This window comes from Trichechus manatus, unplaced genomic scaffold, assembly GCF_000243295.1.
Source record: "Trichechus manatus latirostris isolate Lorelei unplaced genomic scaffold, TriManLat1.0 scaffold00034, whole genome shotgun sequence".
Lineage (NCBI taxonomy): Eukaryota > Metazoa > Chordata > Mammalia > Sirenia > Trichechidae > Trichechus > Trichechus manatus.
In genome coordinates, this window is record NW_004443970.1 from 9,794,749 (window position 1) to 9,819,456 (window position 24,708).

At 43.1% G+C, this 24,708-nt stretch overlaps 1 protein-coding gene across 1 annotated transcript in view; it reads left to right on the forward strand.

The window, feature by feature from the left end:
- CCDC149 (coiled-coil domain containing 149) overlaps positions 1 to 24,708 on the forward strand; it is a 127,586-nt gene that overhangs the window by 48,652 nt on the left and 54,226 nt on the right. The window contains exon 4 of the mRNA XM_012555198.2: positions 13,085 to 13,192. Within this exon, the coding sequence (XP_012410652.2) occupies positions 13,085 to 13,192 (108 nt within the window). The remainder of the gene's footprint in view (positions 1 to 13,084; positions 13,193 to 24,708) is intronic.

Here is a 24,708-nt window from a genome sequence, read left to right on the forward strand (position 1 = left end):
ATATATATATCTTTGTTAGAACTTTCCTTAACTTCACAATTGTTCTAACTGACATGTCCCTGAATTATAACTTCTTATGGGCTTGAAAAAGGAGCCCTGGTGGTGCAGCAGTTAAGTGCTTGGCTGCTAACCAAAAGGTTGGTGGTTTGAACCCACCCAGCAGCTGCGAGGGAGAAAAGACCTGTCAATCTGCTTCCGTAAAGATTATAACCTAGGAAACCACATGGGGCAGTCCTACCCTGTCACATGGGGTACCTATGAGTTGGAATCGACTCGACGGCACCCAACGTGGCCTTGAAGGGAGTTGGGGAGTTGGTAGTATTGATGCTGTGTGTGCTGTGTGATGAGGAAACCTCTGTACTGAGCAAGGCTTCAAACTGTTGGATGTAAATGAGGACCAGTAAGTGCCTAGACTCTTCACAGGCTCAAGCAACATCTTGCTTCTGTTCATTGATGGTATACCTGGTGCCACATATAAAGTCCTTGGTTCATTACCTTCAGATTTATGATGCTAAGTGAACATTGTGCCCAAGACACCTTAAAAAAAAGGACAAAGAATAAAAAGAACTTTTTACCCTTAAATAGTAACTCAGTCCCAAGGTTACCTATCCAGTGCTGCCACCTCCATACTCTTACTACTTTATTTGATTATTATATATCGCTCCTGGTTTGGTCTAAAGTTAATTTTTTCCATGGAGTTTATTGACGTGTTTTTTTTTAAAACAAAATTACATAGGAATTTTTCATTAATGTTTATAAATTTAAAAGTTAATCTTGAATTGCCAGGTGTTCTTGTGTCTTTGGTGGCTGTAGGCAGTCATCTTTGCTGAGATTTTAGAGTTTGTCAGTATTCATGAAAGAGTTTTATAGTTTTAAGTGAATTCATGTTCCATGACTTTATAATAAAAAATTTACATTGACTGAAGAGAATCTGATGAGTTCTAGTAAGTCTTTCTTGATGCATTCTTATAGCTTGAAAAATACAAGTTCAATGTCCTAAGCATTGGCTTTATGGCTTTTAATGTGCCGTTTAGCTTTTGTCCTTTTAGGATTTAGTATGGTGGTTGTAAGCTTGGGTTCTGTTGCGTTCCTGCCTGGGTTGGAACCACTGACTTACTGCATGAGCTAGGATACATTGGGGTGCAAGCGACAGAAATTCTGAACTGTTTAAAGAATAAAGGAATTCATAACCTTACGTAACCAGAAATTCAGAGGTAGTATGGGCTTTCGTACAATCAGTGGCTTCATGAAGTTGTCATGTACTTGTTCTCTTCTCTGTGTAGGGTTGCCAGATGTAAAACCAAACCTGTTGCTGTCAAGTGGATTCCGACTCATGGCAACCTCATGTGTTACAGACTAGAACTGCTCCATAGGGTTTTCTTGGCTGTACTTTTTATGGAAGCACATCACCAGGGACCACCTATTGTGGCACTCAGGGACCTTTATACGCAAGTAAATTTGAATTTCAGATAAGCAATGAATTTTTTTTTAGTATAAGTGCCCCATGCAGTATTTGGGACATATTTATACTAAAAGCTATTTGTTGCTTATCTGAAATTCACATTTAACAGGGCATTCTGTATTTTCTCTGGCAACCGTACCATTATGCCAACTTAACATCCACTTCTTCTTGATTTTAGCCTCAGTTTCCTTCTAAGGCTGGTTCCTTTATGTATGCAGGATGACTTCCAGGGCAATCAAGGTTATATGCTGCTTTGTTCACGTCTATCAGGAGAGGCTGAAAACCCAGCCATGGAACAGACATCGTTTCCTCCAGTCTGATTGGGTCAGTGTAGGACATGTCTTCATGCCTGCTCTAATGACTGTCACCAGGGAAGTGCCACACGCTAATTGGCTTAGATTAATCACCTGGGTATGGAAGACCTGTTAGGGAGTCAGTAATAACATCCATCAAACTACTTGTGTAGCCTTGGGAAGGTTCCTTTGTGTGTCTGAGTCTCAGTTTTCTCATCTGTAAAATGGGATAATATGGTGCCCACCTCACTGTCTGTGAGGAACAAATGAACTAATGCAGGTACAGTGCTCAAGACAGTGCCTGGCACAGGGTGAGCATCAGTAAATGTTTACTGTCCTCTCCCCGTTATCGTCAGTCATCATCCCTTTTTTAAACAATTGGATATTAGCCCGTTGATTCTGTCCATCACAGCTCTTGACTCTGGAGGGGACACACTGCCCTTGTCAGGACCCTCTTGGTTTCTTCTGGCACCTTGAGGAAGCTTGGGTCAATAAAGAGGTTTCTGGCTCATAGAACCTCAGAAGCATTGGCTGAGTTTCCACCATGGGAGGCAGAAATGCAGTCAGGTCACAGGGACTGCTGCAGGTAGGGTCAGGTGCCCCCAGGACTCTGCTCTCTGTTCTCTCTCTCTGTTGGCCAGTTGTGAGCTCTTTCTATGTACCTACTTCCTCCTCACTTTGGGAAACATGGCTGCCAACCGCACCAGGGCTGCAGACCCCACAGCTTTGGCTGTTCCCCGAGTCCTGGAGTAGGGGAACTCTGTAGGTCAGGCAGAGGCTTGGAACCTATTTAGGCTTAGTTCAGCATGGCTAGCCATCCAATAGATAAAAGGCGGTTCCTATTGTCACTATGTGAAGGGGATTGGAGCTGTCCCCAGGAAAAGGAAGGGGAGCTGGATAGACAATGTCATAACTGTCAGTTTTGCGTGCCTTCTTAAAACAGTGTTGGAGTAACAAGTAGTAATTGCAGCAGTGCTCACCCTTACAGTACACCCAGCGCTGTGCTGAGTGTTACACTGCAGACGATCTCGTTTGATTCTCACACAACCTTGTGAGGTAGGTAGGTAGGTATTATTATTGCCATCTTTCAAATGAGGAAATTGAGGCCTATGCAGTTAAGAAAATTACCCAAGGTGAGTAATGGAACTTATTGGTGATGGACTTCCTGCAGTCGACTCAAAGCTCATGCTGGTAGCTGCCAGAACTAACAAATAAGTACTTACTGAGTGCCTTATGGGTACCTGGTGCTAATTTAAACAGGAGGGACATAGGAATGACAAAAGTCAAACAAATATCCCTGTATTTATGGAACTTGCATGGTACTTTGAGTGACCATGTTGTTGTTGTTAGCTGACATCAAGTCAGCTTTGACTCATGGCAACCTTATTATAACAGAACAAAACATTGTCCAGTCCTGTGTCATCCTCACGATCGCCCGCATTTTCAAGTTCACCCTTGTGGCTGTTGTGCCAGTTCATCTCACTGAGGGTCTCCCTCGTGCTTGTCCCTCTTCTTCACCAAGCATAATGTCCTCCTCCAGCGATTGATCCCTTCTGATAACACATCCAAAGTAAGCAAATCAGACAGTGTTCTGTTGGCGATCCGTAAGGTTTTCATTGGCTAATTTTTGGAAGTAGCTTGCCAAGCCTTTTTTCCTAATCTGTAGCACAAAGTGAGGGAAGGAATTCTGTTCTCATATTGGAAGCCACTTGCCTTGGTAAGTAGTAGGGAAAAATAGCTCTAGTAATTGGAGAAAAGAAGAATCTTACCTTTTAAAAATGATTTTAACTTTAGCTTATTTGTTTTTGGTTTCAAGCATGTGATTGGGTTTTGGGCAGGGCGTGTTAGGATCTCATCTTCATTAACTCGGTGTGTGGGGAAGAAAATGCAGCATTAAATTTTTAGGTGCTGCCTGCAGTGAAACTTTCTGTTTCACCAGAAGCAGACAACTTTGGCATGCATGTGCGAATATGGGAAGGGAGAGGCACAATTATTTTCTAAACTTCTCCATCAGCCGGAAGACGGTAGAAGCATGTACTCTGACCTGGTATCTCCTATATTATTACATGTTTATCCCAAAGGCAAAACAGCAGTGAAGTATTTACCCCTCCAGCTGCAAAGCAATGCATGTCTCATAAGTAGAAGACACTGGAACAAGAATCGGCTGCCGAGTTAACAGACGAGATACGGAGGTCACAGGATATGCGCGTTGAAAAAGGAGAAGATGTTGCATTGAGCTTCTTGTTGCCCGTTGGCCTTGAAGCTGTGGCTTCTGTTTCTTCACTCAGAAGGAGGAATTTCTATGATCTCTCTTTTCTGGTCTTTTCCCCTGTTCATCTCTTGACTCAGAGGGAGAGATTTCTATGATCAGTCCTTGTTGGACTTTCCGTTGTTCAGTTCAGTTTCTCTGGGTTCCTAAAAACCAGTTGCTGTTCATTCCAACTCATGGCAACCCTATGTGTGTCAGACTAGGGAAGTGTTCCATAAGATTTTCAATGGCTGATTTTTAGGAGGTAGATCACCAGGACTTTCTTCCAAGGCACCTCAGGGTAGACGCGAACCTCCAGTCTTTAAGTTAGCAGCCAAGTGCATTAGCCATCAGTCTTGTGAATCACAGACACCTTTGAGAATCTGAAGAAAACCATGGCCTTTGCCCCAGGAAAGGTACATATGTTGTTGTTGGTAAATGCCATCAAGTTGGTTCTGGCTCATAGCAACCCTATGTAAAACAGAACAAAACACTGCCCGGTCTGCGCCAACCTCACAATCGTTACTATGCTGGAGCCAATCATTGCAGCCACTGTGTTAATCCATCTCGTTGAGGGTCTCCTTCTCTTTCACTGACCCTCTGCTTTACCAAGCATGATGTCCTTCTCCAGGGACTGGTCCCTCCTGATAACATGTCCAAAGTACATGGATATATACTTTGCCACAAAAAAAATTTGCATACAATTTCATGGATTTACAGACCCCCTGCAGTCCCTTCATGGATCCTTGGAGTTTCACAGACTGTGTTTAAGAGCTACTGCTCAAAATGTATTGAAGGTTCTTCTCAAATATAGGTAGAAAACAATGCCACATCCTTAGTCTTTATAGTACCTGTGCTTTTCAGAGACCCTATATATATGTATGTATGTAATCTCCCACCTATCTTCTGATGTCACACTAGCAGATTTGACTTTCATAAAGTTGCAAGGCAGTGTCATGGCAAGGGTAGAAGTTAAAAGCTTGGGCTCTGGTGTCTAATTGCATGGATTCAAATCTTAACCTTTCCACTTGTTGGCTGGGTGATCTTGGGCAAACTATGTCACCTTCTTGAGACTCAACTTCCTCATCTTTAACATGGGCATAATATTCGTAAAGTTATTATGAGGAATTCATATGAAAATGCTTATAATGCTCATTGTCTGGTACCTGGTGAGTGTTCAATGAATGTTGGTAGGACTAGACTCCAGATCTAGTAACTTGTAGTTCAATGTTGTAGTTCCTTTTTTTTTTTTTTTTAATTTGATTCTTAGACTGTTTGTGTGGAAAGGAACCATAATCAACATTCAGTCCAACCCCTTCTGGAAGCCCAACGTTACTCTCTGGTTCGAAGCCCTCTGGGAGTGGTAGAGAGCCAGAAAGTGAGTTTGGAATTTCTACCTGCTAACTCATTGTTTCGTGTTTTCTCCATTCAAACTTATTCAGTCTGTATGCTGAGCAAATAATCCAAGAAGCTGGACTATATGAAGTCAAATGCAGCATCAGGATTGGAGGAAGACTCATTAACAACCTGTGACATGCAGATGACACAACCTTGCTGAAAGTGAAGAGGACTTGACGTACTTACTGATGAAGATCAAAGACCACAGCCTTCAGTATGGATTATATCTCAACATAAAGAAAACAAAGATCCTTGCAACTGGACCAATAAGCAACATGGCGATAAATGGAGAAAAGATTGAAATTGTTAAGGATTTCATTTTACTTAAATCCACAGTCAGCGCCCATGGAAGCAGCAGTCAAGAAATCAAACAATGCGTTGTACTGGGCAAGTCTGCTGCGAAAGACCTCTTTAAAGTGTTAGAAAGCAAAGATGTCACTTTAAAGACTAAGGTGCTCATGACCGAAACCATGGTATTTTCAGTTACCTCATATGCATGCTAGAGCTGGACAATGAATAAAGAAGACTGAAGAAGAATTAATGACTCTGAATTATGGTGTTGGCGAAGAATATTGAATATACCGCGGGCTGCCAGGAAAACAAACAAATCTGTCTTGAAGAAGTACAGCCAGAATGCTTCTTAGAAGCGAGGATGGGGAGACTTCGTCTCACGTACTTTGGACATGTCATCAGGAGGGACCAGTCCCTGGAGAAGGACATCATGCTTGGTAAAGTAGAAGGTCAGTGACAAAGAAGAAGACCATCAATGAGATGAATTGACACAGTGGCTGCAACAATGGGCTCAAACATAGCAATGATTGTGAGGATGGCACAGGACCAGGCAATGTTTCATTCTGCTGTACATAGGGTCGCTATGAGTCAGAACCGATTGGATGGCACCTAACAACAACAACCCAGTGTTAAAGAGCCCTGGTGGCTCAGTGGTTAAGTGCCCAGCTATTAACCGAAAGGTTGGTGGTTTGAACTCATCAGCCACTCCATGGGAAAATGATGTAGCAGTCTACTTCCTTAAAGATACAGCCTTGGAAACCCTATGGGGAAGTTCTACTCTATCCTATAGGGTCACTATGAGTCAGAATTGACTTGATGGCAATGGGCAACCCAGTGTTCTTTCCTGTTACCATCAATACTTGGCCATAATTTTGCTTTGCTTTCTTTCCTTCCTCGGAGGACAGACTGGAACTTTTATGTCGTATGCAGTTCTAGAAATATAGCTGTCCAGGCTTTCTTTTGGAAGTTAGAATCCTTTTAAAACAACTCAATTTTCAATGGCAAATCATCCGTTAAAGAAGCTGTGAAGAAATCGTGACAACAGTGATTGCAGTAATAGGTTCTCGTGGGATATTGAAATGAAAATTTCTTCTTGATCCTCCAGGCAGAACTGTACACAGAGTGCCCCACTGCGCTGCAGTGACAGATCACCAAAAGATTTCAGACGACCCCTTAAATATTTTTCTATCGCTAAACAAGCAGTTCCTGCAAAGGAGACAAAAGGGAATTTAAATTATCTTGGGTTAATCTTCTTATGAGATGGGATTGTTTGGTGTCATGGCAGCACATTTTCCCCACGCAGATTCCTCGTTGAATAGAAAACCAGACACGTCTTTATCTTTTCCTTTTCCTGTTTTGATTTAAAGCAGACACGCCACAGGAGGTATCCCACCTGGTCCAGGAGGAAGCTTTTGCTTTCTTGCCTCTAAAAAATGATGGCTCCTTTAGAAGGTGACATGCGCCAAGATGACAACCCTAGAGAAATCAGAGCATAGAGTGGCCCTTTGTCGGGGCGGGGGGCGGGGAGCCTTTACTGCAGTGAAGTCTCATCATCCATTTTATTTAGCCCCCTGTGACTACAAATCAGAGCAACTTTGTATATGTGTCCTGGTTTGATGCTTAGAACCTCAAACTTCCTTCAGTGATCTCTAATGCTTTGAGAAGCTTCTTTTCATAACCTTTTAATCGGTATTACTTTACTGTTACACCAGGGAAACTAGGAAGAAATCCAGGGTCCAGCCTGTTGGCACCCTCGCAAATTATAGCAGCAACTTCATTCTGAGCACTAATGCCCCTTGCTAAGCCCTTTGAATCCTTGCAGCAATTTTGTGAGGAAAGTATGAACATCTCTCAATTTATAGATGAGGAAATTTAGGCTCAATGGGCGCTGTTAACAACCAGTACGCGGCAGATGCAGAATCATAATGGCTAAGATTAAGCAAACATTTATTTAAATAGCAACCTCCCAAACCTATTCAAGAGTATTTGCCTGTGGGGCCTGCAAATGCATTCATTCGCAAGTGTGTGTTTTGAGATTAAGAAGTTGGGGTAGGCTGCTGATGGCTCCTTGCACAGCCAATATGTATAAAATAAGCTCTGGGGTGGTTGTTTTTTGTAAATAAGAAAGCTGTCGCTGTAGCCGAGGTCATCACTTTGGCATGTGCTGTAAATAGGGGGCCTTTGCTAAGCAAAGCAAGTTTCTGTTGATTGGTATTAACACAGGAGTCCCCATCACACCAAAGCAGCAGAGTAGAAATTGCAATTAAATTCACTATCAATCACACCTCTCAAGTACGGTTGATGTTCATCAAACTTTTTTTTTTTTTTTTTAATATATTCTTGCTTAATCTAGTACTTTTTCTTATTGAAGGTGTGGATTTAAGCGGCCCAAAGTATATTAACTTCTTAATATGATGTGGAGCCCTGGTGGCACAGCGGTTAAGACCTGGGCTGCTAACCAAAAGGTTAACAGTTCAAATCCACCAGCTGCTCCTTGGAAATCCTATGGGGCAGTTCTGCTCTTTCCTATAGAGTCACTGTAAATTGGAATAGAGTCTATGGCAACGGGTTTGTTGTGTTTGGTTTTTTTTTTTTTGGTTAATACCATGTTGGTCAGCCTTTTCTAACTCTGGTCTCTGTCTCCCACACTTTCTTTTCTCTTTCCTCTTCTTGAGGAAGTGCCTAGCCAAGGGTTTCGCTCTTTCTCCCTATCACTTTTGAGTTCCTGTTATAATTGCTAAAAACAAAATGTTCACAATATTAAATTCATGTATGAACTCATTAGCTTTATTTTTCAGTTCATGAACCAGAGAATGTCTGGTCTGAAAGTCAGATGAGAGTTGGGAAGTGCAGTACAGGTGGACAGGCTTTTGTAATGGCACACAAACAGGAAATAAGAAAGATGTATTCAGCAATTTCTGGATTGACTGGTGGACATTTTCTCTCCTTATTTGGTATCAAAGGCAACTTTGAACCAGGTTAAACTGATCAATCAAGTCCTCATTGGGTATCTTAGGTTTCTGTTTCCGTAGAGTCAATAGATTGACTTGGATTTTGGTATTTACATGAAATAGAAATTTAGGTTTCAGTTTGACTTGAGGCTCAGCTCATGTGACTCCATTTTGGGCCTAGTTAAGTCAGACTATGATGATTTATGTGTCTGCAGATTGAGAGGTGTGTTACAGGACTTCAGTATATATCATTTTTATATTATGATGTAGAATAACTTTTTCATGGCTAGGTTATAAAAAGCCCCGGTGGCACAGTGGTTAAGAGCTGGGCTGCTAACCCAAAGGTTGGCAGTTTGAATCTGCCAGCCACTCCTTGGAAACCCTATGGGGCAGTTCTTTTCTGTCCTGTAGGGTCGCTATGAGTCGGAATCACTCCACGGCAACAGGTTTGTTTTTATAGTGCAAATTGTTCTGACATTGTCTAGCGTTTATAGTGGAATTAAAACATATTGGTAGAGGCAAAGAGCTAAAGTTTAAGAAGTAGTAAGGATTGGAAATCTCTAGGTGGTGCAAATAGTTAACACACTCAACTGCTAACCAAAAGGTTGAATCTTTGAGTCCACCCAGAGGTACCTCAGAAGAAAATCCTGGTGATCTACTTCCAAAAAATCAGCCACTGAAGACCCTATAGGGCACGATTCTACTCGGCGCACATGGCTTAGGACTTAAAAAACTGTGAGTCAAAAGTAGAAGGACGGCTTCTCTCACCCATATGACTAACTGGTATTAGCCTCCTCGACAAGAATTTCCACAAAAAGGTGGAGAAGCGGTTGGGGTGAGATCCACACTGCTCTCTCAGCCCCCTGGTCCCTGCCTTCACAACATGGGTCCGGGTTTGCAGTCAACATCCCTGTGTAGAGAATTGCCGTGAGCATCCCAGTTCCCACGCCAGGAGCTGGCCTTGGTGAAAGGCTTCTGCAGACATCAGTTGTAATTGGGTTCGAGTTTTTCCTTGACAAAGGAAGGCATTTCAGAACAGAGAGCTGTAATATTCTTTCGGCTTCAAGTCTCCTGGCTCTGTTTTCATCAACTCTCTCTTTCCTCCTTTCCCCATCACAATTTTAATAGCTAAACCCCTAGCTAGAAAGAGTGACTTAAATATATGTATTCTACAATATATTCCGCTATATTCAGCATTCTGCTATTATTAGAGCTAAAATGTCAACCTTTAATGTCGGCCCTGGCTAGATCTGAATATTTAACAGAGGCTTCTTTTTAAACCTTTTCATGTTTTCTATTTAGGCTCCCCCCTGCCCCAGAGATTTAGAAGAAATAATTTTTCGGTTTTGTCTTCCTTCTTAGCATTAGCTACTCTGCCTCTTTTTCCCTGACATTTCCTTTACATAGTGCTGCTATTCTAAACTGATGGCCACAGAGTCCTTCTCAATAACACCGAGACAAAGCGCTCCGCGTAGCTGATAAATTATAAGCAGGCACCGCGTCGTTGCTTGATGGATTGTAATAGTGAATGTGTGTGAGTCATGGGTGTTATTTTTGGTCAAAAGAATTGTGTGAACTTTTCTCCTCTATTTTGAGGGCTTTGAAATGTGCTACTTTTCCCGCCTCCCCCCCCTTGAAGGTGTATGTCAAGGAATTAGGCACCCTATCAGAATAGTCATTTTTCTAGTTTGCAAAGTTATTGTTTTGGAGTTGAGGAGGTGGAAGGACTGAATAGAAAAGAATTGTGTGTTGACACCTAATCCAGCCTGTTCAATGTAAAAGAAAATTGCAGTCACCTGCTTCAAAGTGGGGGCAGCTCCCCCACCCCACCTCCTAGGGTCAGTTTTAAAGCTGGGATAGATTTACCATGAACTCTCTTGGAGGCAATGTGATTTTAATTGACCATTGTTTTGCGGAAGTGTAATTTGGTAGGCTTTATTTTGCTAGATTTCTTTTCATCCAGGCTGCAGGGTAAATAATGTTTGATAATCAGATTGCTGGGTCTCTAAATCACTGTTTTATAAACCAGCCCTGATTCATTGACTGATGCATATACTCAGTGCCTTCTCTGGGCCCGTATCCAAACTCCTGCAAAAGTCTTTGAGCTCTGTGCTATTCAAAGTGCGGCCCCAGGACCACAGCCAGCGTGGGGGCTGCTTGTTTCTGGTCTGCAGCAAGGTAGGTACAGAAATTGAGATTAAGTGTTGGGAAATTTTTCTAGCAATTCGACAGCATGATTTTGTGTCTGTTGCATCTAATAATAAACACTCATGGGGTTTTTTGGTAATTCATTTTTATTGCATTTTACAAAAGTATCCATCTGTGATGGATTAGAGGAAGAGAGCTGATCTTTCACCACTGGTAGATTGAGTTGTAGGAGTACTTGGTGGCGCAGAAGGTTAAGTGCTCGGCTACTAACTGAAAGGTTTGCAGTTCAAACCCGTCCACAGGTGCCTTTGAAGAAAGGCCTGATGATCTGCTTCTGAAAGGTCACAACCCCTGGAGTGCAGTTCTGCTCTGCACGCAGGGGGTCGCCATTAGTGAGAATCCACGCGACCAGAACTGGTTGGTTTGTTTTTTGGTTCCGATTGAGTTGTACTGGTTTAGCCACTGCAGTTACATTGGTTAGCAAATGTGAGCGTGTTCCCACTGACCTGAGGAGCTCAAGCCATTATAGGTTCAAAAGGGGAAGATTAGAGAGTTGGGGGATTTTATTTTATTTTGCCTTTGTTAAGTTTTCACTGTTGCTCTTACAAAAATCTTTTTGCAAGCATCTCTTCTGACGTTTAGGAGAAGCCTCCTGTAAAGGTGAATTTTGCAGTGTCTCCTCCAGATGGGGATGCTGAGATTCACCTGATCACGTGCAGGTAGCTTCCGGCTCCAGAAGGCCACCTTCAGCCTGAAAGAGCCAGCACTGGCCTCCCCACCACCCCTTCTCTGGGCTCGTTGCTCCTGTCTGGTGGCCCATCCCTCCATCTGTTAGAGAAGGATTGTGCTTGCTGCTGTGGGAGAGGATCAATGAGCTGATGTCTGGGAAATGTTCTGGAGTTCCGTGAGGGAAAGGCAGAGGCCATCAACCTTGTGCAAAGGAAGGAGACTGCGGGGTGGAGGGGCGGAACCAGGAAAAAGAGAATCAAGAATTGAATCATCTTCCAACTTCACTGCAGCCCTTCGGTCAGACTGCTCTTGGGCCTTGCATACTCCTGTGGAAGTTTTGAGATGTGAAGGGAAAGAGGGGACATAGGGAAGAGGTTGCCTTTTTTCCAGCCTGGAGTATTTTTCCACTGGATATCCACAAGGCTCATACTCACTTTCTCGACTTTTTCAGATGTGACCTTCTCAGTGGGACCTTCTCTGACCCTTTGCCCAGGCATGTTCTGTCCCCTTTGCCTGCTTTAATTTTTTCCATAGCGCTTACCATCTAGCATAGTCAGTTATTATTTATTTTACTGCTTGTTCCCACCCCCGACTGTGATGTAAGTTTTACCAGACAAGAAGTCTTGTCTGTATTGTTCGCTGCTGTATCTCCAGAGCCTGGCAAATAGTTGTTGTTGTCAGTTATTGTCCAGTCAGCTCCTCACTCATGGCGACCCCATGCACATTGGAATGAAACCCTGTCCCATCCTGCGCCATCCCCATAACCAGTTTTGGACTGGACTGTTGTAATCCATAGGGTTTTCACTGGCTGATTTTCAGAAGGAGATCACCAGGTCTTCTTCCTATGCCATCTTAGTCTGGAAGTTCTGCTGAAACCAGTTCAGCATCATAGACATATATAAGCCTCCACTGACAGATTGAGTGGTGGCTGCACATGAGGTGTATTGGCCAGGAATCAAACCTGGACTACATGTAGGGAAAGAAGGAGGTGAGAAAGCCAGTCCAGGAGATTGTTGAATTACCTCTGGAGCCTGACTTCTGAAACTGATGCACACCACTGTTCTCTTCTTTGGCTGCCTTCTAGAATTGTGATCAAAATTTGTGGCACTGAGGTAGCAAAGAAAAGCTCATAAAACAAGGTGCATTTGGAAAAAAAAAAAAAGTATCTAAAACAAGATGAAGCTTTCTCTGTATTGTTGGCCCAAATTTTAGAATTGAACTCCATGTCCACTTTCAAGATTTTTAGTGATGAGCTCTTTAAAAAAAATAAAGCCAAATACAATTGACTCCCCCATTACTTGTCCAAGTGCCCTCTGTGAATCATTCGGGAAACAAAGAGCGTCCCCAGATGGAAGTTCATGGCCAACTTCATTTTCCTCCATGCAATTGTGGCAGCATCACTTGCACACTTGCTGCAGTGGCGATTCATATATGCATATTTACTCTAATGGTTTTTGTGTGGCTCAGCTGGGCTTGAACGCCAGCCTCAATAAGCCCAATAAAGCCCCGCGTTTATGCACTCCTCTGTTTCTGATTGTATTTCAAAATGTGTTGATATTTCCAGGCAAATCTTGCACAACTATTGAGAGATTCTCAGGACCGAAATAAACATCTGGGAGAAGAAATTAAAGAACTTCAGCAAAGGCTTGGAGAAGTCCAGGGCGACAATAAGGTACTGTGAATATTTAAAGGGAAAAAAAGCTTGCAGTGTAATTGTGCACCAGAGGTTTATGTTTAGCACATCAGAAAAAATGTAATGCAGCATTTGTTGAAAAACTTGTTAGATTTTTACATTTGCAATGAAAATTCACAGTTTAGCATTTCGTTATTACATTCCCTTTGTGTGTGTGTGTGTGTGTGTGTGTGTGTGTGTTTCTGGGTTCCTCTAAAATATTGTCATAACCCATTGTCGAAGTTTTATTATGTTTAGGTTGGTGGTGAATAACATTGTGGTTGAGGGCAAAATAAAACCCAAATGCTATACTTTCCCCCTTCTATACAAATAATGGATATGTGGCTCAGATGATTTGGAATTATTCACATTCGGTTTTGAATTTTAAGTAGTCATCCTACTAATTATGTTCACATAACCAATTTATTTTATTGCTAAATTTGGCAATTTGTATGGAACATTGCTCAAAATCCACTGCTTGGTATTAATCAAACTCCCTGTTGGCAACGTTAATTATAAAATATGAACTCATAAACTCCAAACTAAATGATTGCACTCTCACTCCAGCTGAAGCTGTGAACAAACGTACAATTGAGAAGGGGAAGAAAAACCACGGAAGTTTAATTCTGTTCCCCAGAAATAATTTCCTGTTTTGGCAAGATAGATTCATTTTCAACTCCTTGCCAGAGGCGGATTTTGCAAGAGAGATGGTGTTGGAGTTTGACTCAAGAAAACAATGGGAAGCAGAAGGGGGACTTTGTGGAGGAAATGTCTTTTAGATGTTACCAAATTCCTTGACAAATGATGGTGAAATTCATTGTTGCTGGGAGGTTGTTGGGTATTGGAAGGCACCATTTTGAAAGCTGCTCACTCTGTAACAAATGTCCTCTAGTGTCTGGGGTATTCAGAGAACGCTTCCAAAACAAAACATCAGAGAGGAACTCTCTGCGTAGTGCTGACTTGGCAGGCCAGCTGTAAGGGCACGTACCAGTTGCCATCAAGTCAACCCCAACTCATGGTGACCCCGTATGTGTCAGAGCAGAACTATGCTCCACAGGGTTTTCAATGGCTGATTTTTTGGAAGTAGATCACCAGGCCTTTCTTCTGAGGTACTTTTGGGTGGCCTCGAACCTCCCACCTTTCTGTTAGCAGCCGAGTGCTTGACTGATTGTACCACCCAGAGGCTCCTGAAGGCATATACTTAGCTAGGAAGCCTTCCTTAAGAAGCTCCATCTCTCGTCTCCTACTCTGCCCTTTTTCATTTTTTTAAACATCTTGGATTCAACATAAATTTGAAACACTAGGCTCCACTCTTCTCTATCATGAAATAGACAATGAGAGAGAATGCCCAGGAAAGGGTCTCATTACCACCTGACAAGCTAATCAGGCCTCTGGCGCGGTTTTATGCGTCATTAAGAGGATTTAAGGTCGGGTAACCTAGGTGTTTGGTCAATAATTAAAGGCCAGACCTTCTTAGTCCCTTCCTCAAGTGATAACAGCAGGGTTTTCTAGAGAATAAAATGAAACGTATGCTGTAGTTGTCTTTAAACCCATAAAGTACTAGAGGAATTTTGGAGACGTTAAACCTATTGCCACTGAGTTGATTCTGACTCGTATCATGTACACGGATAATACTGAAGATGTTTTGAAGATGCGATTTTTGGAATCATGGTTCTGTGATCCTTCTTGACTGATTTTTTTTTCTATTTATTTCCTTTGTTTTCCCCCTGAGTTACACTCCTCTCCTCCCTCCATCAACTTTCCTAAATACATTTCCGCCTCACCTTTTGACCACTTTTAATTTTTTCACCTTTTTGGTTGCTGTGGAATTTGTTGTTGTCATCAGTTGCTGTTGAAGTTGTCCTGGTCTTGCTCCAGTTCCATGATCTTTGGTATATTTGAGCCCATTCTTACGGCTGTTGTGTCATTCCAGAATGTTGTTGTTGTGTGCCATCGAGTCAAATCCAGTCAGTTCCTACTCATAGCAACCCTACAGGACAGAGTAGAACTGCCCCATAGGGTTTCCAAGGCTGTGATCTTTAAGGGAGTAGACTGCCACTTCTTTCCCCGCAGGAACAGCTGATGTGTTCAAACTGCTGACTTTTCGGTTGGCAGCCCTGCACTTAACCATTGCGCCACCAGGGCTCCTTCAATCCAAAATAGTCACAAGGTATTTTAGAAATTGACATTAAAACTAATATTTCAGTGAAAGAAAGGGAAGGCCCGTGTGCACATGTGTGAGCGTGTGTATTTTTTTTTTTGTGTGTGTGTATGTGTGTACCATCAAGCACAGTTTGGGGGCTCCTTTTGCATTGTTACAGTCTGAATTTCCTGATTTGCTTGTGCTCTGGATCTTTATTCCAATAGCTGGACACATTTATCAAACTTTGTTTTCTCACCCAAGGTTTAGAATTTAGTGACTCATATTCATGGCCTGTGGAGCAGTCTGCCTGCCAGAAGGTGCAGGGAGAGTGCGATAATGCTCAGCAGACCCTGTAGCTCAGGATCCGGCCTCTCCCTCTCAGAACAGAGATTCCATTTATTCTCATTTCTCAAGGTATAGGGCTGGTTTATTTTCAGCCCCTTGTGAGTCATGGTCATCCTCCGCACCCCCAATCCTCAACCTTAAGGCTAGATCCCTCATTTGATAATGACACCAGATGTTTTTAGAAACTCAGAGACCTCTGTGATGGTGCAGTGAGAAACGGATTAACCTTTCACTTCTTTGATTCATCATGTCACTCACTGCCACAAGCCTTCATCACCCTCTGAATCTAGTTCTGCCTCCTTGCGGTGATGTGCTCGGCTCTTAATTTCTCCAGCTACAAGTCACCTCACACTCCATCCCTATGGCACTCATTTCAGCCCCTTTGCTGCCCTGTACCGCCTCATGTCTCAGGCCTTTGCACATGCTGTCTCCTCTGTCTGGAACGTTCTTTCCCTTTATTTTACCTGCCAGCTCCTGCTCATCTTTCAGATCATGGGTTAGTTGTTACCGTCTTAGTGACCTAGCACTGCTGTACTATAAATACCACAAGTGGGTGGCTTTAAAGAACAGAAATTATTGTATCAAAATTTGGGAGGCTAAAGTCCAAATCAGGTCTTAGCCATGTGGATTCCTTCCTTGTCAGTAGCCCTGGGCCTTCCTTGGTTCTTGACCATCCTCATATGGCATCTGTCTTCCCCAGTATGTACCCTCTTCTGTGTCTAATCTGCTTTTTTTTAATAACTCAGAAGTGGTTGGGTTTAGGACACACCCTATACTGCTATGACCTCATTAACATAACAGTGAAACCCCTACTTCCAAATGGGATTACATCCACATGTGTAGGGATTAGGATTCAATTGTGGGGGACAAAATTGAACATAACAGTTACTTTATCCAGAAAGCCTTCTCCAGCTCCTAGAGAAAGGCGCCAGTCCTGTGTGCATCCGCAATGCCCACCTCCCCCTACCCCCTGCCTTCCACTTGCACTTTTGTGGCACTTATGTGCCAAAAGAATTCCTGTCTTGTGTGCTACTCCATCCCTAGGAAGTAGCATTCTTAGATCCTGATGTATAGGCATTATTTAATGAATCTTTATTGAAGGGATAGGATGGAATCAATGAATGAGTGAATGAATGAATGAAGGGAATGAAAAGAAGAGCAAAAGTGTTCAGGAAAGAGCAAGAGAAAAAGGGGAAAAAAAGCAAAACAATGCAAGAAAACAAGCAGACTGCCTGCCATCCTTTGTCATCAGTCGTCCTTCCCGTAGGGAGAGAAGCAGTTTAGGAGTTTGGAGAAAGAAGACAGAAAGCAGATTGTTCCATCACAAAAAAAAAAAAAAAAAAATCCCTCCCCCCTAAAAAAAACCCAAGGGTCACTGAGAATTTAAGGACCTTGGGAAGCCCCTGTGGAGAGAGCAGAGGGTCAGGAGCTGAGACTTGGTGGACAAAGAATGAGCGTCCTGCTCATTGGCTGGTTCAAGCCTGTTAAATTCAGTGATACTTAATAATTGTTGTTGTTGGATGGACTCCTGACTCTCATTCCAAGCATCATTTTACGAACTATTGTTAACGGGAAAGATTTTTATCTTTGAGTTGCCATTTTAACTGATGACCCTTGTCCGTATTTTGGGAAGACTGGATTCAAGATGTTAAGTACATTTAAGAACCAAGGTGATAGGAAATGACTTGCCTTGGATACTTTCGGGTATAGACTAATTTTCCCATTTGTTCAGCTAGAGCCTTGTAACCTGACATGTCATAAAGCATTTCCTAACGGCCTCTTGAAAGATTTGTTGCCACGGTGGCTTATAAGCAGCTTAGCACTCACATGGGGTGCGGGTCCTGTGACCGGGTGGGGGTCCCATGACTGGGAGCCTACTGCGATCAGTCACTACTTGCCATCTGTCTGTCCACTGCCTAAGAATTTCTCAGGGCTCCCAGAAATGACACAGCCACCCCAATCCAAACCAGAGGATAGGTATGAAAAAGGAAACCTCCTAGACTCCTTTCCCTTCCTTGGAAATGATAGTTCTTAAAGGCTAATGAGGAAGCGGGAGTTCCCTACGGAAGGGAGCACTCACACCTCCACAAATTACTATGGGAAACACTTTTCACAGACTGCCCAGGGCCATCAGCATGTCAGTATGTGAGAAGTAAGGACCAATTATGCGGAAAGATCCAGACAACGCTGGGTCTCAGGTCTGAAAAGGAGCCCATGGAGTTACAGCACCCTTTCCTGCCCCAGAGGTGGTCCTGCTACCTCTTCTCCGGCACAGAGAAACAGACGGATTTGGGTGACAGTGGGCTCAAGCATAACAATGATTTTGAGGATGGCACAGGACTGAGCAGTGTTTTGTTCTGTTGCACATAGGGTTGCTATGAGTTGGAACCGACTCAATGGCACCTAACAACCTAACAATGACAGATTCAGGCAAAGGGGAGCAGAAAGAAAGGGTCACTGAGAAATTAAGAATTAGTAAGAATCAATCCCTCCACCCCATCTGTCTGTCAGTTTGTTATATTGTGGTGGCTTGCATATTGCTGCGATGCCGGAAGCTATGCCACCAGTATTTCACATACCAGCAGGATCACCTGTGGTGAACGTGTTTCAGCGGAGCTTCCAGACTTAAGACAGACTTGGAAGAAAGGCCTGGCGATCTACTTTTGAAAATCAAAATGTATCACTGTCAAGTCACTTCCGACTCATAGCTACCCTATAGGACAGAGTAGAACTGCCCAATGGAGTTTCCAAGGCTGTAATCTTTATGGAAGCAGACTGCCACATCTTTCTCCTGCAGAGCAGCTGGTGGGTTCAAACTGCCAACTTTTCAATTAGCAGCTGAGTGCTTAACCACTGCTCCACCAGGGCTCCTTTCTGAAAATTAGCCAATGAAAACCCTGTGGATGACAACAGATTATTGTTCAGTACAGTGCTAGAAGATGAGTCCCCCACGTTGGAAGGCACTCAAAATACACAGTGGCCACAGCAATGGACTCAAGCATAACCAACCATCATGTAAATGGCACAGGACTGGGCAACATTTCATTCTGTTGTATCTGGGGTCACCGTGAGTTTTTGCCACCTCCACGGCAGCTAACAACAATAACAAGAGTCAATCACTAAATCCACAAAGGGCTTTTGAATCACAAATATCCAGTGGTGAGCTGGTGAGCCAGCTGTCCAAAAGAGGAAGCCCTACTTGTAACATTTTGCCAATTTCCATGGTGTAAATACTGCTGCTGTGACAGATTTCAGGCTATGAAAGTGAAGTCACTAAACATGGAGTTGGGAAGAGATGTGCAAGCCAGTAAGAGCCAGCTCCATCCCACCCTTACAAAGTGGTATAGAGTAATACAGTCCAGATGGTCAGCCTTTGGAAATTGTTGAAGTCAGACGTAAATTCTAGCTCTGCCAGTTATTATCTTTGTGACCTTGGGCAAGCCAGTTTTCTTCCTCTACTTTAGTTTTCTCATCTCTAAAATGACAATAATAATTAGAAGCAAGGATGGTGAGACTTCATCTCACATACTTTAGACATGTTATCAGGAGGGACTAGTCCCTAGAGAAGGACATCATGCTTGGTAGAGTAGAGGGTCAGCGGAAAAGAGGAAGATCCTCAATGAGATGGATTGACGCAGTGGCTGCAACAATGAACTCAAGCATAACAACGATCATGAGGATGGCGCAGGACCAGGCAGTGTTTCATTCTGTTGTACACAGTGTCACTATGAGTCGGAACTGACCTGATGGCACCTAGTAACAATAATACCTGTCATAGAATTATTGCCAGGTTTCATCCTTTATTCATCAGCACATGATTGGAGACTTAGTATGTCCTGATTAACATTCTAGGAGCTGAGGATACATCAGGAATTAGAAAGACAAGGTACTTGCTCTCACAGAGCTTATATTCTAGTTGGGAAGATAATAAGAAAATAAAATACATGAGATCACCAGACAGTCGTAAGAGCTGGGAAGAATATAAAACAGGACAGTGAGCTTTTATGATTGGGGTATGTGTGTGCAGTATTACACCAGGTACTGTTGAGTCGATTCTAACGTGTGTCAGAGTACAGCTCTGCTCCATAGGGGTTTCAGTGGCTGAGTTTTCTGAAGTAGATCACCAGGCCTTTCTTCTGAGGTACCTCTGGGTAAACTTGAACCTCCAACTTTGCAGTTAGCAGCTGAGCATCTTAACCATTTGCACCACCCAGGGACTCCCGTGCATAGTATTAGATGTTTATGAAGGGCATAGCAGAGTGCCTGATGCCCAGTAAGCACTAAGTGAAGGGTAAGTGTTGCTGATATCTTCCACACAACATGGGTTTATATTGCCTTAGAATCCACTTGTAGAAGAATTCCACAGGAATTTCAAGATCTTCTTTCCTATTGATTGACTGTTCCCAATAAACTAGGTATGTGCCCCTAAATATATAAATGAAGACTGGCATGAGCAGCCTGGCACCTGGTGGATAGATCCCAAGAATTCAGCCCTTCTTATCACTGCAGCAGACTTTGACAGCACCAAGCATTATTGCTTTTGTGCAGAGCTCCTGGAAGCTTCCTTGCATTTTGTGTGCCCTTTGTTGAATAAGCACCTAATAGGATACACCAAGAGTGGCAGTGGTGGTTCAGTGGTAGACTTCTTGCCTTCCATGCAGGAGACCTGGGTTGGATTCCTGGCCAATGCATCTCATGCACAACCACCACCCACTGGTCAGTGGAGGCCTGCATGTTGCTATGATGCTGAACAGGTTTCAGCAGAGCCTCCGGACTAAGATGGTCTAGGAAGAAAGACCTGGGGATCTACTTCCAAAAATCAGCCAATGAAAACCCTGTGGATCACAATGGTCTGATCCACAATCGATCATGGGGATGGTGTAGGACTGGGCAGTGTTTTTTTCCATTGGGCATGAGGTTGCCATGAGTCAGGGGCCCACTTGATAGCAGGTAACAACGGGATCCAGCAGGAGCAGCAACTCAGTCTCCCACTGAGACAGATGACAGTTGGTTTTCTTGTCCTTTGCTTTCATTTTCCTTATGATGGCAGAGTAGTCGGACGCTTCCGGTGGACCCTCTTACAACAAAGACCGGAGAAAACAAGTGATTCGATTATATACGCCAATCTGGGAGCCCTGAACATCAAAAGCAGAGTTGAGGAACTGGACTGAGTAGCAGGGGGAGGGAGAGACAGTTCGGAAACAGCGAGGAGTTGCCAGACCTGACACAGCGAGAGCCTGAGCCGTTCAGACCTGAGCAGCTCGTGGGTGAGCAGTGAGGCGGGCAAGCGGCAGTGCTCGGGAGGTGCGTTTTCTGCACCAGGAGAGACCCAGCTGCTGAGAGTCTACACTGCCACCCAGAACCAGTGAGAAGCAGCCCTCATCGGCGAAAGATAAGTACTTGAGTACGGCTTACCGCACAGATCAAAAACACCCCTCTTAGGGAGAAATCGCTCTCCCATTTACCTCCCCGCTCCCTGCTCTGCAGTGGGTACTGGACTGGCTTCAGCAATTGCCGAGTCCCCTGGGCCAGAGGTAGGGTTTGTCACATGCCCAGAGCCATTCCCTCTGCCTTGGAGAGTGAACAAATTAACAAACTGGGGAAAAAATAAACTGCCGGCTCCCCTAAGGCAGGAGCCCAGGGTAGGCACAGCTCCTTTGCCTAGGCACAGGCATAAGGGATCCATGGACTTTGAGAGCGCCTCCCCCTGCATAGACTTGTGTGGGCCCATCTTAGCAGCACAGGCCCTCATTACCGCAGTACAACAGGGTATATACCGGAACTCTAACTTCAACTGTTTCAGCTGTGAAGTGGCAGGTTCTTGACATTTGACACTGCTCTGCTCATTAAGCAAGGTCTTTACCTACCAACATTAGGGGACTGAGGACTTGTGGCTCCACCCATGCCACCTAGCCATCTGCGACAGGGGCAAATGAATAAGCGGTGCCCCCACTCCTTACAGCCAACAGCATTAGGTGCTCATAGTCCGGCTGCAAAACCCACCCACCTACGCCCTGTAGGGAGCAAGGACACACCTTCCTCCTGGACACCCGGGGGCAGCCGTCAGCCCCCTGTCTTGCTCAGAGTGTGTCTCCCTGCAGCAGCTAGATGCCTGTGCCTACACCAATCACCCATGCCTCTCTAGGACTGTAAGTGAGAGCCTACACCACACACTTGGTGGCTGTCTACCTGGGCACCTGAGCTGAATCCATACAGGAGGAGTGGGTGGACTCCTGAGCTCACATACCTACTAACAGATCTAACCACCTGGTGACAGGACATTAGAGCTTCAAAGGTGCTAATAATCAAACTAGCTCATACAAGCAGCCTATTTGGGCAGATCAAAACAAAACAAGAAGCTAGGACACAGTAAGCAAACGTAAAATAAATAAATATAATAACTTATTGACGGCTCAGAGACAACAGTCAATATCAAATCACATAAAGAGGCAATCTATGATGGCATCAGCAAGCTCCCGAAATAAAGAATCTAGAAATTTTCCAGAGGAGGAAAATTTCTTGGAATTACTGGAAGCGGAATACAAAAGAACAGAATACAGAACTCTTCAAGAAATTAGGAAGGAAATTAAGCAAAATGCAGAACATGCAATAGAGGAAATTAAAAAGATTAGAGAAGAGCATAATCATAAATTTAACAGGCTGCAAGAATCCATAGAGAGACAGCAATCAGAAATCCAGAAGGTTAACAGTAAACTTTCAGAATTAGACAACTCAATAGAAAGTCATAGGGGCAGAATGGAAGCAATGGAAGTCAGAATCAGTGAGATTGAAGATAAAACACTTGACATCAACTTATCTGAGGAAAAATCAGATAAAAGGTGTCATGGTTTGAATTATGTCCCCCAAAAAATGTGTGTATCAGTTTGGCTAGGCCATGATTCCTGGTACTGTGTGGTTTTCCTGTATGTTGTAAACCTGCCTCTATGATGTTAATGAGGGAGGATGGGTGGCAGTTGTGTTAGTAAGGTAGGACTGGATCTAGAAGACTGGATTGTGTCCTGAGGCAGTCTCTTGAGATATAAAAGACAGAAGTGGGCAGAGAGACAGGGGGACCTCAAACCATCAAGAAAGCAGTGCCAGGAGCAGAGCGCATCCTTTGGACCAGGGTGCCTGCATGGAGAAGCTCCTAGTCTGGGGGAACATTGATGAGAAGACTGACAGAGAAGAAGTCTTCCCCTGGAGCTGACACCCTGAATTTGGACTTTTAGCCTACTTTGACTATGAGGAAATAAACTTCTCTTCATTAAAACCATTCACTTGTGGTATTTCTGTTGTAGCAGCACTAGATGACTAAGACAAAAGGATTTAAAAAAATGAAGAAGCCCTAAGAATTATGTGGGACTCTATCAAGAGGAATAACCTACGAGTGACTGGAGTACCAGAACGGGGGATAACAGACAATACAGAGAGAATCGTTGAAGATTTGTTGGCAGAAAACTTCCCTGATATCATGAAAGATGATAAGATGTCTATCCAAGATGCTCATCGAACCACACGTAAGGTAGACCCCCAAGAGAAAGTCACCAAGACATAATCAAATTTGCCAAAACCAAAGATAAAAAGAGAATTTTAAGAGTGGCTGGGGATAAATGAAAAGTCATCTATAAAGCCGAGTCAGTAAGAATAAGCTCGGACTACTCAGCAGAAACCATGCAAGCAAGAAGGCAATGGGATGACATACATAAAGCCTTCAAGGAAAAAAACTGCCAGCCAAGAATTATATAGCCAGCAAAACTGTCTCTCAGATATGATGGTGAAGTTAGGGCATTTCCAGATAAACAGAAGTTTAGGGAATTTGCAAAAACCAAACCAAAGTTACGAGAAATACTAAAGGGAGTCCTCCGGTTAGAAAATCAGTAATATCAGATAACAACCCAAGACTAGAACACAGGACAGAGCAACCAGATATCAACCCAATAGGGAAGACACAAAAGTAAATCAAAGCTAAAACACTGAAAATAAGGAAACAGATGTCAATATGTAAAAGATGACAACATTAAAACAAACAAGAGAGACTTAAAAAATGTAGACATAGATTTTTTCCTATGGAGAGGAAGTCAAGGCAATATAAAGAAATAAAAGACTGGTATAATCTTAGAAAAAATAGGGGTAAATATTAAGGTAACCACAAAGGAAACTAACAATCCTACGAGTCAAAATAAAAAACTAGAAAAATATAAAGACTCAGCAAACACGAAATCAACAATGGTGAAAAAGATGAAAATAAAATACATAAACAACTCAGCACAGAAAATTAAGCAGAACAAAGGAACTGTGAACAACACAGAAAAAACGGCATCAAAATGACAGCACTAAACTCATACCTATCAATAATTACGCTGAATGTAAATGGACTAAATGCACCAATAAAGAGACAGAGATGGCAGATTGGTTAAAAAAACACAATCCGTCTATATGCTGCCTACAAGAGACACACTTTAGACTTAAAGACACAAACAAACTAAAACTCAAAGAGTAGAAAAAAATACATCAAGCAAACAACACTCAAAAAAGAGCAGGAGTGGCAATATTAATCTCTGACAAAATAGACTTTACAGTATAATCCACCACAAAGGATAAGGAAGGACACTATATAATGATAAAAGGGTCAATACATCAGGAGGACATAACTATAATAAATATTTACACACCCAATGACAGGGCTCCAAAATACATAAACTCTAACGGCACTGAAAAGAGAGGTAGACAGCTCCACAGTAGTAGTAGGAGACTTCAACATACCACTTTCGGTGAAGGACAGAACATCCAGAACCAAGCTCAACAAAGACACGGAAGAGCTAAATGCTACAGTCAACCAACTTGATCTCATAAACATGTACCGAACACTCCACCCAACAGCAGCCAAGTATACATTCTTTTCCAGCGCACCTGGAACATTCTCCAGAATAGACCACCTATTAGGCCATAAAGGAAGCCTTAAAAAAATCCAAAGCATTGAAATATTACAAAGCATCTTTTCTGACCATAAAGCCATAAAAGTAGAAAT